Genomic DNA, 15,484 nt, shown 5'->3' with positions numbered 1-15,484 from the left:
CAGAGTATGCGCACGTGCCTTTTCGTATGTGTATTTTAAGATGTGAATTGTCCTCAAATGTATATGCGAAATTTACTTACGATGTAATTTAATGAAACAAGAATCAAGCCTAACAATTGATTATTTTACAGAAATGTGACCAGTGTATTAATCTAATTATAATACTGATAGTATCTAGTATTACTATTTCAATAATTATGACTCGAATTTAAGATAAACTAAGTATAGTAAACGATGTATCAAGATCATTCTGCCCAAGTAGCTTTCGTTTCAAATTCGACCTCTGAGTTTTTGGTAACACTGGTTTCCTGAATTTGGGAAAAAATTCTCTTTCGGGGTGGAAGGCAGTTGACCGATCAGTCGGGTGCTGCCGGGTTTTTAAGACGACGAAACCTTCGGGTTGAGTGTTTTTAATCTATTTAATCTGCACTGCATCAAATAATCAGGTACGGTAAAGTTTTATGACTTTTATTTGATGAAGTTGTGTACTACGATATGTTTTACTCTCCGTATGAGGAGTTGGTCTAGTGTCTTGCACGGTTTATACCCTTTTTCTTGGAATTAGGAAACTGGAGCATTAAGGAATTTCCCACCTGGTGTTCATATTTGTTATGGAATGTGCACCATAATAAAGCTTTACTTGGTGTCTTCTAATTTTCTGAGCAATATTCATATTTAAACGCCCAAAGCAAGTTTTCAGTGCTTTGATGTTACAATGAGACCCATGGATTTCACCTCCCCCCCCTCATCCCTTGCCATTTCTCCCCACTTCCCCCTTTCTCTATACCCGATTCACCCTCGGTGTGGCATTGAGTACTCGTATGAAAGCGAAATCAATATGGTAGAATTTTGTTTTCCATGGTTAAAATTTTAAATAGCCATCGGTCTAAATTTTAACTTTTTATTGCAGTCAAGCTTGTCCGGAAATTGACAAGTGACGAGTATAAAAACGGAAAAATGGGAGACTATTAATTTGCAAGAAGCTCCTTAGTGCTTACGTTTAGTTGTAAAGGCTTTACGCCTAAAATTTAAACTCGGTTTTGGTTCACACTGAAGTAATTGTCACTTGAAATTGGGGTTAAGAATCTTGACGTAAGGCGGGTGCTTTTTAAGTTAATTATTTAACAGTACCGTCGTATGGGGCACCCAACGTCTTTTTTCAGGCTAGCTAGGGAAAAGAGGAAAATGGATAATTTTTCTGAAAGCGACGGATTAACTTTTAGATTACTCAGTATAGTTTTTTCACTTTAAGTTTGCCTGTACTGATTATAAGTTTGCCTGTACTGATTATTTTCAACCACAATATTTTTTGTTCTTATACGTGACCACGGATTCATATTCAGACTAAATCAGGTTACCAGTAGCATACGGCACAAATGTCGCCCTAAGTGCAATAAAACGCCAGGTCCGGTGCAGCAATAATCGGAGTACGCTTGCTTTTCTTGTACGTGTGGTATCTGTGGCCATAGGATAACCGGGGGATAAGGCGTAGGTCATTTTGATCGCAGGCTTCCTTTTCAGAGCCACTCTGTACCTTTTCAACCTAAACACTGATAAACAGAACAATAATGATACTGTCATAACCTCCGCAATGTATGTATAATGATACGGGATGTTTTTACATCATGGTGCCCGTTAAGTCTGCAGTTTGTCAAAGCACTTTATCGCCTTCAGTTTTAAATTTGTTTTTAGTTAAATGGAGGACTGTCACCTTTTGAATAAAAATTTAATTCTGTATCTTTAGGGAATGTTTTTTGGTAACTGAAGTTGGGTGTTGAGCAGGCTTTCGACAGCAGAGTTCCTCGCTGTAAGTGTTGAGGTATAAAGGGAATTAGTGTAGTGTGGATCTCGTGTCTCGCCATACCAACGGGCTAAAGCTTTTTCCTTAATTTTTAAATACCGGCAACAGATATTGCTATAGCTAATCTTGATTATTGAAAGTCCGTTCTGCTTGCTGTTTACCAGTAATTACATTTAGGAAACAATGCCAGTCAAGCTTGGGCCTATGTTCGTGTAAATTATAGTATAGATATGTGACTGACGTCTACTAACCGCATCTCTTAATAAATATTAAGATACTGTTACATCAGGACTCTTAACCCCTTTAGCAATTTACTATGTTGATCTTATGGAAGACCAGTGCCAGCACTTAAGCTAGCTTAATCTAAATCGACCACCACTCTGGCCTAATCACGGAGTTTATAGAGACAATCCTGAGCGAGTAACCATTACAGGTACCTTTCGTTTCTTGCTTCTTACAGGGTTTACCTCGACCAGCCACATAAGAGGCGTTGAGGCAGGCGAATGTCCGGTAAAGTTATGAAAGTATCCAATTAAGAGGTGTCAGCTGTGGTGTCAAGGCTATATAAAGTACAGTGAATGCTAATGTAACAGTAGGTGAGGCAGTTACACCAGTAAAACCCAAATGTAATATAGTACAATAAGAAAAATTTCGAGAATGTTGGGGTAACCATTAAAACTGGCATAAAAAATTCCCTGCAATAAATTAAGGCAGCTGACGACGCGGTACCAACGCATCACACAGTTTTTTTACCTAATACTTTTCCTATCGCCAGTGAAGGATTATGGTTCTAAAATTTTCCAGTTTGCGTTTTTCATAACGGCTAACCCTACGTTAACGGAATATTGTTGACTGATCGTCAAGCTTGATAATTATCCATTGGTGCTCTGTGCTTTAGGCAGAGACCTAAAATTTAGACCGTGGTGTACATCTTTGTGGTTTAGGCTAGACCTAAGTTCTCTTTTAGACCTCGCCTAGACCTGAGTTTAATTGTAATACTTCCAGTATAAGCGCATTTTTTCGGTACAAGTTACCGAGAAAATCGGTGAGAGTATGAGACAACTGAAAGAAGAGGGGTGTGGATGGGGAGGCGATGTAATGCTTGCTTGATGTCTCCTTTGTCAGGATGAAGCGAATTATGCATATCATGGGGAGCCCTTGATTTGATTCGGCGATGTAGTAGAAATGGATTGTCACCATTTTGACGTGCTTGCATATTTTCTCTTTCTTTACTGATTTAGGTTTAATCTTTTATGAAAGTCAATCTTAGTCGAAAGAACTCTACCGCACCTTCTCTAAATTGAAAGTGCACATTTTCCATATAATTAACCGTACTTTACTTAGGAGTCCTTAATGGAAAAAATGACCACGCTCATTCCGAAAGTTTAACTCTGCAGTTAATTCTGGTGCAAAGACTACCCATTACATTAGAATGATCATGAATGAACCCAGTTTACTGTATTCTAGGTCAGCCTTACACAGACATGAACATTGTATCCATGTTCGTATGCCTTAGTAACATACCATGTATCATGATTAGTTTTTAGATTCTCGGAATGTTATTTTAGAATGTAACTAGTACCACCTGCAGCGGGTATATTGTGTATAACAACCATCAATTATGTTTAATTTTCCCGATATTTTAAAACACCTTCCGCAGTTATGCATCATAATTAAATATGGCACCTGGCTCATATAGACTGCTCCCATTAGCTAAATGCTCCCATTAGCTAAATGTACAACTTTTCCATGAGAGGTAGACTTCGTAACTGTGTAACTGTAACTGGAGTATTTTTTTTTTATATCACTCGGGCAGTTCGAATGATTTATTTAGTTGTGGATTCTGAGAATTCCACTGGTTATAGATTTTTAGGTCAAACTACTTGGGTTACAAACTGCCTGTGGATATTTTCAACCTCGGCAGTATGGTATTTTGCAAACAATGGCTTCATCTTGAAACGGTTTCATCCAGCCAGACAATTACTACTCTTCAGTGGCATTATATTAATCGTTAAACGGGCTCGATAAATTTATATCAATAGCATGGATGATGCCACCTATAATTTTCAGATACTTTACATTCATTTATTCTTTCTCTTCATTTATCCATTCTCTTAAACTATCAACGTAAATCCCCTTGCCACTGAATTAAAATTATTTTAAGACTTGGCCGTTAACGAATGAATTTTCCACAGGAATCATGAATTTTAAGGAATCTGATGGCGAAAAGTACAGGGAGAGCGAGGAAGTGATGATATGCCCTTTCGACAAGTCTCATCGTATACTGCCTCAAAGGTTTGCTCTTCACGTAGTTAGATGTGAGAAGGTAAGTTTTCAGTGGACAGTTGGCTTTAAAGTCTTGAGATTTTGGTTTAGTTCTAATGTTTAGTCCTAGTTTTGTTTAGTACTAGTTACTGCTGGGTTCTGGGTACAGTACTAGGAATTGTCTAAAATTCATGGTATTCTTGATTTCACTGTTAATCACTAATTTTGTCTAGTGATTCACAAGGTATTGGGCATTGAGGTGGTCTGTCGTATGCTTTGTACAGTAAGGATAAATGTTTGAGACAGTCATTATGCTAAAGTCTGACTAGGGATTAAATGTTACTTTTCCTAGGCAAAAGCTTGTCTTGACTAGGGGTTAAATATTGCTTTTCCTATGCAGAATCTTGACTAGGGATTAAATGTTACTTTTCTTATGCAGAATCTTGACTAGGGATTAAATGTTACTTTTCCTATGCAAAAGCTTGTCTTGACTAGGGGTTAAATATTGCTTTTCCTATGCAGAATCTTGACTAGGGATTAAATGTTACTTTTCTTATGCAGAATCTTGACTAGGGATTAAATGTTACTTTTCCTATGCAAAAGCTTGTCTTGACTAGGGGTTAAATATTGCTTTTCCTATGTAGAATCTTGACTAGGGATTAAATGTTACTTTTCTTATGCAGAATCTTGACTAGGGATTAAATGTTTCTTTTCCTAGTCAAAAGCTTGACTAGGGATTAAATGTTACTTTTCCTAGTCAAAAGCTTGACTAGGGATTAAATGTTGCCTTTCCTAGTCAAAATCTTGACTAGGGATTAAATGTTACCTTCCTAGTCAAAATCTTGACTAGGGATTAAATGTTACTTTTCCTATGAAAAATCTTGACTAGGGATTAAATGTTTTTTTTCCTATGCAAAATCTTGACTAGGGATTAAAAGTTTCTTTTCCTATGCAAAATCTTGACTAGGGATTAAATGTTTCTTTTCCTATGCGAGATCTTGACTAGGGATTAAATGTTATATTCCTATGCAAAATCTTGACGAGGGATTGAATGTTGCTTTTCGTAGTAAGAGCAGTCTTTAAAAAAATTATGCTGGTTTAAGCTGGGTGTTGTTCGGGGGGAAAGTAAATTATATTTTGCTTTTGTCGTGACGGACTCGCTCTATATTTGCCTAATAGGCCTGGTAACTTTCGTCAGTGGATGGCTGAGGTATCTTGCACGGGTTGGGTTCTTTTTGGTTTCTGGAGTAATAATCCCTTTACGACATGCTCATTGTGTTTGGTCTTATGCAATGGAGATATTTTTGGAATCTGGTTTGAGGTTTTTTTTTTCTGTAGAATCTGCCCTTCACAATAAGGATTGATTGTTGGTAAAATTTATATCGAGACTACCGTTCACCTGAAATTTTACTTTTAAATATTTTTAATCATGTAAATGCTTTAATTACCGAACTATATCGCTTTGAGAACTTACCACAGGAATGGGAGACTTACGACAGGGTAAGAAGGCTTTGCAATGTTAATAATTTTTTCATGGTGAGGGCGCTTTACCTTGTATTCGTAAAATTTTTCTACATGGGAGAGGGTAAGAAGGCTTTGCAATGTTAATTTTTTCATGGTGAGGGCACTTTACCTTGTATTCGTAAAATTTTTCTACATGGGAGAGTGACTTGGAGCATTGGCGACAAATTTCTTTCGAAGTTCTCTTGGCAACATTAACATTAAACATTGTCTGCCGACAGTTCAACTGTCGGAAGCTTACTGTTTCAAAGGGTAAATGAGTTTGTTGGAGGTAAATGAGTTTGTTGGAGGTAAATGAGTTTGAAACCACAATAAATGTGGAAAATGTTAAGGCTTTGAAGTATCGTGGCAGGACAAAGAATCTGTAGTTTGAGAAATATTGATAGTTATAAATTTTTTATTTTGATATCTACATAAATTTCTTTATATCTACAAGAAAACTCAGAATAGTACTAGTTAGTTACTGAAAGTATTCATGGAAACATTTTCCTCTTAATAGCTTTATACTTCTGTTTTTCTGATAATTTCGCAATTTTCCTTTCGGCAGAGGCACCCACATATAAAACTCAAAAGATGTATATACAATAGCACCCACTACTTTAGAGAATCCCAGATGCAAGCCCACCTGCTTGTGTGTGAAGACAAAACTGCAGATGATCGCTTGGGCATATTCGGTGAGTTTTTCTTTTCATTTTCCAGATTATGTCAAATGACGGGTGTTTGGGTCGAGTCAATAGTACATGATAGAGAGAGGGGAATAAGGGTTCTAACAGGTGATACTTGAAAGAATCTTATAGAATTGTTATTGATCAATAGACATACTTCAGAAGAACGTCTACGAATATTAAACAGTTTATTCCTGTGAATACTTGAAACTTAGTGAACTTTTAGACACCTTACATAGGTTAATCGTAAAGACATCTTGCAATGGAAATGACAGTTTAAACAGTAAGCACGACCTGTAATGGAAATGAATAGTTTTGAACATTAGTTTTGAACATAAGTAACTTTACATAACTGAAATTTTAAAGTGTTTAATCTTTAGGAATCATGGCACTGAAATTCACTTTGAGATTAAAAATCTTGTATTTCAGTTACTCATGAATTCCTAAAGATGGAGTTCGGTTGCTCATGACTCCCAAAGATGGAGTTCGGTTGCTCATGACTCCCAAAGATGGAGTTCGGTTGCTCATGACTCCCAAAGATGGAGTTCGGTTGCTCATGACTCCCAAAGATGGAGTTCGGTTGCTCATGACTCCCAAAGATGGAGTTCGGTTGCTCATGACTCCCAAAGATGGAGTTCGGTTGCTCATGACTCCCAAAGATGGAGTTCGGTTGCTCATGACTCCCAAAGATGGAGTTCGGTTGCTCATGACTCCCAAAGATGGAGTTCGGTTGCTCATGACTCCCAAAGATGGAGTTCGGTTGCTCAAAGGTTGCTCATGACTCCCAAAGATGGAGTTCGGTTGCTCATGACTCCCAAAGATGGAGTTCGGTTGCTCATGACTCCCAAAGATGGAGTTCGGTTGCTCATGACTCCCAAAGATGGAGTTCGGTTGCTCATGACTCCCAAAGATGGAGTTCGGTTGCTCATGACTCCCAAAGATGGAGTTCGGTTGCTCATGACTCCCAAAGATGGAGTTCGGTTGCTCATGACTCCCAAAGATGGAGTTCAGTTGCTCATGACTCCCAAAGATGGAGTTCGGTTGCTCATGACTCCCAAAGATGGAGTTCGGTTGCTCATGACTCCCAAAGATGGAGTTCGGTTGCTCATGACTCCCAAAGATGGAGTTCGGTTGCTCATGACTCCCAAAGATGGAGTTCGGTTGCTCATGACTCCCAAAGATGGAGTTCGGTTGCTCATGACTCCCAAAGATGGAGTTCGGTTGCTCATGACTCCCAAAGATGGAGTTCGGTTGCTCATGACTCCCAAAGATGGAGTTCGGTTGCTCATGACTCCCAAAGATGGAGTTCGGTTGCTCATGACTCCCAAAGATGGAGTTCGGTTGCTCATGACTCCCAAAGATGGAGTTCGGTTGCTCATGACTCCCAAAGATGGAGTTCGGTTGCTCATGACTCCCAAAGATGGAGTTCGGTTGCTCATGACTCCCAAAGATGGAGTTCGGTTGCTCATGACTCCCAAAGATGGAGTTCGGTTGCTCATGACTCCCCAAAGATGGAGTTCGGTTGCTCATGACTCTCCAAAGATGGAGTTCGGTTGCTCATGACTCTCCAAAGATGGAGTTCGGTTGCTCATGACTCCCAAAGATGGAGTTCGGTTGCTCATGACTCCCAAAGATGGAGTTCGGTTGCTCATGACTCCCAAAGATGGAGTTCGGTTGCTCATGACTCCCAAAGATGGAGTTCGGTTGCTCATGACTCCCAAAGATGGAGTTCGGTTGCTCATGACTCCCAAAGATGGAGTTCGGTTGCTCATGACTCCCAAAGATGGAGTTCGGTTGCTCATGACTCCCAAAGATGGAGTTCGGTTGCTCATGACTCCCAAAGATGGAGTTCGGTTGCTCATGACTCCCAAAGATGGAGTTCGGTTGCTCATGACTCCCAAAGATGGAGTTCGGTTGCTCATGACTCCCAAAGATGGAGTTCGGTTGCTCATGACTCCCAAAGATGGAGTTCGGTTGCTCATGACTCCCAAAGATGGAGTTCGGTTGCTCATGACTCCCAAAGATGGAGTTCGGTTGCTCATGACTCCCAAAGATGGAGTTGATTTGCTCATGACTCCCAAAGATGGAGTTCGGTTGCTCATGACTCCCAAAGATGGAGTTCGGTTGCTCATGACTCCCAAAGATGGAGTTCGGTTGCTCATGACTCCCAAAGATGGAGTTCGGTTGCTCATGACTCCCAAAGATGGAGTTCGGTTGCTCATGACTCCCAAAGATGGAGTTCGGTTGCTCATGACTCCCAAAGATGGAGTTCGGCCAAAGATTAAAAATTTGTTTTTCTCGCGATTCCCAAAGATTAAAACTCTTGAATTATTTACTAATGATTCGTGAAGTCTAAACATTTGAATTTCAGTTACTCAAGATTCCTAAAAATGCAGTCAATTTAATTAATGATTCCTAAAGATTAAATATTTCGAATTTGTTACTCCTGATTCCTAAAGATTAAAACTAAAGATTTTGCTCCTTTTTATTAACTGGAATGATAAAATCAATTTGCAGATCTATAAATCATTAATCCAGAAAGTATGTATTTGAAAATTTTCATGTAATATTAATAGAAAAAAATTAATGAGTTTATCCTAACTTTTCTAAGAGGGGAAAGATCCACTAGCGGAGATACAGAGTGCTGCAGCTAAAGCCGATTCTCATGGAGGAGCTAGGAGGAAATCGAAACCTAATGTCAGGTCGCCTGAAGCCTCGTCTTCCACCATCAGGTCGCCCAAAGCCTCGTCTTCCACCATCAGGACGCCCGAAGCCTCGTCTTCCACCGTCGGGTCACCTGAAGCCTTATTTCCCACCATCAGGTCACCTGGAGCCTTATCTCCGACAGTCAGGTCAGCTGGAGCCTTGTCACCCACTGTCAGGTTTGCCCTAGCCAGTTCTCCTGTCAGATCACCTGACACAAAGTCTCCCTTTGTTAGATTGCCTGGAGCAAAGTATCCCACTGTCAGGTCACTTGAAGCCTCGTTTACTGCAGTCCAGTCACTTCAAGACTCGCTTGAAGCATCGTCTCCCGATGTCAGGTCACCTGGGGCCTTGTCTCCCGATGTCAGGTCACCTGGGGCCTTGTCTCCCGATGTCAGGTCACCTGGGGCCTTGTCTCCCAATGTCAGGTCACCTGGGGCCTGGTCTGCTGCTGTCTGGTCATTTGAATCATTGTCTCCCACTGGCGGATCACCTGAAGCCAGGTTCCCCACTGGCGGATCACCTGAAGCCAGGTTCCCCACTGGCGGATCACCTGAAGCCAGGTTCCCCACTGGCGGATCACCTGAAGCCAGGTTCCCCACTGGCGGATCACCTGAAGCCAGGTTCCCCACTGGCGGATCGCCTGAAGCCAGGTTCCCCACTGGCGGATCGCCTGGAGCCTGGTCTGCGGTTGTCGGGTCGCCTGGAACCTGGTCTGCGGCTGTCGGGTCGCCTGGAACCTGGTCTGCGGCTGTCGGGTCGCCTGGAACCTGGTCTGCGGCTGTCGGGTCGCCTAGAGCCAGGTCTCCCACTGTCAGGTCACCTGAAACCTTGTCTTTCACTGTCAGATTGCCTGAAGCTAGGTCTCCTGCCATCAGGTTGCCAAGACCCTTGTCTCCTGCTGTCAAGTTGCATACAGTCCTGTCTCCCAGGGACAACTTGTCTGAAACCTGGTTTCCCACTGTAAGGTCACCTGAAGTCAGGTCTGCCACCATCAGAACACCTGTAATAACGTCTCCTACAGTCAGGTTGCCCAAAGCCGTGTCTCCTGTAAAACTGCGTTATGGAGCTCCCAATGTGACTGGGTAATAAATTTATTTGTAAATGTCTCATTCACCATGTACCCCATGTAATAGATTCTTACCATTGTTCCTACCCGAATGTCAACAACCCCATCCCTATTTAATACATTTAATACAGGTGTTTTTCTGGTGTTAGCTGGAAATTTGTCATTGAAGCTTTGTGATACGGCATTAGGTAGGATAGGGGCAAGCTACTACCCAGTTTCCTGCCAGTAACCCAGCACTTTTAATTTATACTCTCTCTCTACCCTGCTGATGTCTTTCTGCTTTCCCTGACTTCAATTCTAAGCTCTTTAAAGTATTTCTTCCACTGATGATTGATTGCTATGTTAGTGATTATGCCTGGTCTCTTCTAGTACTTGTGCAGAGTAAGGATAATGTTGGTTTTGAATAATGGGGAAGTTTGGCGAGTGTGTGGATACTTTTATTGTAGATTTTTTTTTCTTAACTTTTCCTCTAATGTTCGTACTTGTACTTTTCTTAGGTGTGACTGGAATTTGTGTGCGCCTGTATGTGTCTGGCTTATGTGTTCTCCATAAGCTTTTTTCTCGCCCAAACATTGAAGTGTGACTGGTCTCTTATGTGATACTTCAGTGTACTGAGGACTGTAATGTACAGTAATGTACATGATCAAGCCTGCACCCAGTTCTTCTGGCTCTTCCTTTGCTGTGAATATACATTAGCACTCTTGAGCTTATTAGTTAAGCTCTGGCGCTCTTCACGAAAAAGTCTAGGTCACAGGACAATAGTTTTTTTTTACTTGATTGGTTCTGGTTCAGGGAAAGTGTTTCAAACCTGGATCTGTTATGTAATGTTCTTTGTACTAAAAAAACCATAGTAAGGTCACAAGGACGGACTAGTGGCTGCCTTCTTTGGAAGGGGATCCTCTTTGCTGCTATGGGTTTGTTTGGACCTGAGGATCTTTCACTACTTCAGAAGCTATGCAGGGTGAGTTGAGGAGGCACTTTTTTAAGATTGTTGGGCTCTTTTGTGCGAGAAGACCTCTCTGGAAAGCAACCAATAGTCTTTGTCCAAATTAATCTTGTTACTTGCTTGACATGAAACACTATGGGTCAGAGGTTTCCTTGGCTCCAAGCAGTTCTAGCAAGTTCTTGGACAATACACACACTAATAGAGAGGTACCTTACGTTTCAGATGACTTTATGTAACTCTCCACCAGGTTGACTCTTCAGTCTGCCAGCTGGTGAACATCTTTCTCTGAAGAGACTCACGAGTGGGAAAGTGTTGCTTCTCGGTGGAATCAGGGGCCATTGAATCCGGGGGCTAGGTTGTTATCACGTTGACCCAATATAGTGGCCCTAGAATAATAGTTGCTTACTGATCTGTAATTCACGAACTCTTGAGGCAGCCAGGAGGCTCCTGTATTTTCCTCAACTGAATTTTCAAAGTTGTCTGGCTTTTCAAAGTTGTCTGGCTGAGGACCTATCAACCTTTGCATCTATATGTTAGGGGTGTATAGGTTACAAAAGTAATTTTCTGCCTGCTTAATTTCATGTCTTCTTCAGTTGGAGATTGAACACTGCCAGTCAGTTCTGGGAAGTGGTTTTCCCCACTTAAGTATATGATGGTTGTATGCTCAAAGGAAAAAATTCTAATATATAAAATCTTGTTTTTCTTGAGTGCTAGACTATCGGCAGGTAAGTGGGAAGGTATTTTGCTTCTTGTCAGTACCACCACTTTGTAACTAAATTTAAAAGATTCTTCCATTTTGCATACTAAGAAAAACCCTACATAAAAGACTTTAGTTTGTAAATCTAGGAAAGTTAATTTAAATCATTAACAGTTTTTATCTTATTTACCCTTGAAGCAGGGGAATAGGCCCTATTTGAAGCATGCATACATCTGAAAAACTTACGTATTTACCATTATCTCCTTGAGCAGCTGCTATAATGTGCTTGTGTAAGTGGCTTTGTTTGATAATAGGTGTACTAGACCAATACACGGAAGTTTATGCAGGTTCAGTAAAATTAGTATTTCTAAAAGTGTAACTAGGGTAGCCCTATGTATGTTGGTTTATAATTTGGGTCATGAGCAGTTAATGAATACTGAGCTGGTGGAGAACGCTTGTTTGTTTTCTGTACATGCGGTATATTTTTAAGTTAGGTGAGATAACTAGTGATCTTATGAGCACTGCAGTAACCCCTGTGCTTTGAAAAGCATACAGTGGTCTCTTAAAATAGTATTTTAAGAGTAGGTGGAGATCGTGACAACGTTACTAGTGACTTTATTTGACTAAACCCCAGTGTGAAGGTAGTTTAGAAAATTTTAACTTTATTTTAAGAAGGTTTAATTTAATGTTATAAGTTGGGCTCATGAGTTTTCAAATTTGAAAATTGTGATAAGGCATTTTACTTCACTATACTGCAGTTTGATGCTTTAATTGGGTTGTGTAGATTTTGTTGATTAGATATAGCTAAGCTGAATTAATCATTCACTGAATGAGTAATATTTAAAAGTAACATGCCTTGATAGGCTAATATGAATAGCATTCCCAGGCTATTGAGAGGAAACTGATGTTCAGTCAACCAGTTGATTTGAGCTCCTGAATCACGGCACTCAATTGCCCAGTAGAAGCTTTCTGAATCACTAATTTGGTTAATTTTTTTTTTCAGTAAAAATAAAATTATTCTAATTTGCTTTTCTCTCGATACCAGGTACTCGTATGATGGTGAGAATTTTGGAGGTGGTAAGTGTATGCTGATATTCCTTGGGACTGATAATTTTAGATTTAAATACTTATGGCTAGGAAGTTGCTTATAACCAGGTTGACCATAAGGGGTATGAACTTGCGCGGGTAAAATCTAATCACACCTTAAATGGCACATTTTTCAGTATATTTTGTGGGATTTTATCTTTGCTAATGCTAGACATTGTAATATAAAATGACCACAAACATGCAGCAATAAGCTACTGTCAAAAAAAATATAAAGTACCTTCTATATGTTCATCAGCATTTCAGGAAATAACTGTAATTTAAAGCCAGAAACTCTTCTACAAGTTTTAGCTTTGAGTTTAGTCTTGATTAATTGTAGGTAACTGGATCTGGGTTAAGCTATCTGGACTGTAGGGGTAATTTAATGTGGTGGTCTCATTAACAGCTTTTAGTCTTAATAATTTGTCCTAAATTAATCGGCCATAAAACTGAATAAAAAGGTGTAGTTTCTTGTTGAAGCAACTTTAGGAACTGAATCTTTTACAGATAATTCGAGGTACAGTATTGGATCTTCACAGACAAGCAGTCCCCTAAGAGCAGGAGCGAGTGATTCGCTAATAACGCATGCTGGCTACAGTCCCACCACACTTGCAAGATCACCTGGTGATATGAATGTGCCGAGCACGGGTGATTTTTCATATTTTTCACGCTCTCAGTTTTCCCCTCGATCAAATTACATCGGGAGTGACCTTCCAGTACCGTTAGCAGTGGCTGGTGCCTCCGGACAAGCAGCAAGCATGATTTCCTCAGATTATGGTGCACATGCGGTTTCGGTGACAAGTGAAGGGAGCGCCGCTGCTAGTGCCACAGAGGTTAGTTTGTATCGATGTAATTACATCATGGAAAGAAATGTTCCAAGTTAAACGAATATCCTTGTTGAGTGCAATACTGATTAAAGTGTCTTGATACTGTTAGACTGATTAATGAATAGTCTTGAAAATTTTATTGCTTAGCATTGCTTTGATAATTGAACTTTAGTCTCTGTTCTACTAATTTTAATTTTTTGGTATATGTGAAATCTGTGAAAGTAACTGAATTTCTTGACATGGCAGGTTTCCAGGAAGGTGACACCAGCAGAGAAAAGGTATATAATCAAGAGGAAGAGGTTTTTGGAAAAGAAACTTCATGGTATAGAGAAACTAGACAGGAAAGTGGCTACAGGGCAGACTTTGACGGAGGAGGAAAAGATTAAAATAGAAAAGAGGGACGATTATGAGAAGGAACTGATGGCGTTAATCACAGGGGTAAACTTAGACGACTGATGTTTTTGATGCAGTGCAGAGATATGGTTTGCGCACTATAGATAAGGTTCTTTTGAATTCTTTTAGATTTTAATGTATTTTAAAAGGTGCACCCGACGGCTTACTGTAAGGACTAACTAAAGTTTTTAATTTTTACTGTAAGGACTAACTTAAGGTTTTAATTCTTGCTGAACACAATGAGGTTTTATATTAGAACAGCAGCTTTAGGTTTACTGAACACAGTAAGGCATAGTTTTAGATATTAGAGCAGTAGGTATAGGTGTAATGTCATTGAACGTAGGAATTGCATGATGAAATATTTTAGTATTACATTGATGAAAACATGGCTTCTCTTAAAATTCAACAGACTTGAAAGTAGCAAAGCTTTCCCTTAAATTCAATGGAAAGATTTTGGAGTGGAAAAGCTTAATGGTAATTTTGTGAAAGGTGTATAGCTACGTAGTTTAATGAGGTCAAAATCTTTCACAACAGGTGTAGTTATCACATGAGGTATTTAATGTGGCTGGGCAGAATTTGAGAAGATTCTACCATCGTTAGGTTTTGTAGCTCTTGCTCTGTTTGAATGACATTCCTACAATAATACAAACCTTTGTCTTTTATATGGAATGCCTTTATCGATAGCTGGTCTGGTTGTTTACACTGTCCCTTTACACTTAAGTGGCCAGCCAGATTCGACAGGCAATGCGCTCCTTCCACTTACTGCTATGAAGATTGCAGAAGTGCGCTTTCCGTCTTGGCTGTCGAAGCTGGCTTGCTGTATCTTAACAATTACTCCGCCTAACAAATCTTAAGATTTTTAAGGAAGTTTAGTCTTTTATATAACCAAAAATCCAATATAAAACCAAAAATCCAATCGTCATACACCTCCATTTTCACTAAAGCTTTCAATTATCCGGGTGGTGAAGAAGAGTGCATAGTTTGCCTGCTGAATGGGTGGGTTCTCAGCTACTAGTTATGAAACTTATGGGGTCTGACCAGCCATCGCCGAAAGTAAACTATATATATAAATGTCTTATTTAGGAGTGGGTTGATTCCATATTGTGCTACAAACTGCAACAGAACTAGCGATATATTAGCGAAATTTTATTGGGTGGATTGCTGAAAATTACTTTTGTAGTTTATATTTTGCCCTCTTGATCATTTTAGTTCTTTTAAGTACTGTATTTAGGTACCCAGTCTTCTAATGCTGCCCTATTAAGTTGTGTAGGTATACATGGTTTCACGAAGTTGATAAGGTATCAGTTTTTTGTTGTAGTACTAGGGATTTCCCACGGTTTAGCTTTCAACGCTCATTTTTGTGTTGAATCATTTAAGTTTTTAATAATTGAATTTTTATAGGGACTACTGATAAAATCCAGTAAGTGTGTGTGGGTGTAGCACGAAAATTTAAATATTTTTATGGTAGTGATATTTTTTGTTAACCTAAGGAATATGGAACAAGCTTTGACTTT

General features: G+C 39.7%; 1 protein-coding gene across 1 annotated transcript; it reads left to right on the top strand.

Moving 5' to 3' along the window:
• Positions 1–293: 293 nt before the first annotated feature.
• Positions 294–14,621, top strand: LOC136834726 (apomucin-like). The gene is made up of 7 exons (XM_067097730.1): positions 294–446; positions 3,997–4,127; positions 6,135–6,261; positions 8,864–10,040; positions 12,713–12,744; positions 13,258–13,583; positions 13,824–14,621. Exons 2-7 carry the CDS (start codon positions 4,002–4,004, stop codon positions 14,031–14,033), a joined length of 1,998 nt encoding a protein of 665 aa, XP_066953831.1. The 5' UTR covers positions 294–446; positions 3,997–4,001; the 3' UTR covers positions 14,034–14,621.
• Positions 14,622–15,484: the final 863 nt, after the last annotated feature.

Source organism: Macrobrachium rosenbergii, chromosome 1, assembly GCF_040412425.1.
Source record: "Macrobrachium rosenbergii isolate ZJJX-2024 chromosome 1, ASM4041242v1, whole genome shotgun sequence".
Taxonomy (NCBI): domain Eukaryota; kingdom Metazoa; phylum Arthropoda; class Malacostraca; order Decapoda; family Palaemonidae; genus Macrobrachium; species Macrobrachium rosenbergii.
This window is presented reverse-complemented; position numbering and strand designations above follow the sequence as displayed.

What these genes read in the sequence shown, in the direction of transcription:
- LOC136834726 (XM_067097730.1), top strand. Translation starts at nt 4,002, where the DNA reads ATGAATTTTAAGGAATCTGATGGCGAAAAGTACAGGGAGAGCGAGGAA. An exon ending in TGGTGAGAATTTTGGAGGTG is followed by an intron (nt 12,745 to 13,257) that starts GTAAGTGTATGC and finishes AATCTTTTACAG; the next exon opens with ATAATTCGAGGTACAGTATT. An exon ending in CCGCTGCTAGTGCCACAGAG is followed by an intron (nt 13,584 to 13,823) that starts GTTAGTTTGTAT and finishes TTGACATGGCAG; the next exon opens with GTTTCCAGGAAGGTGACACC.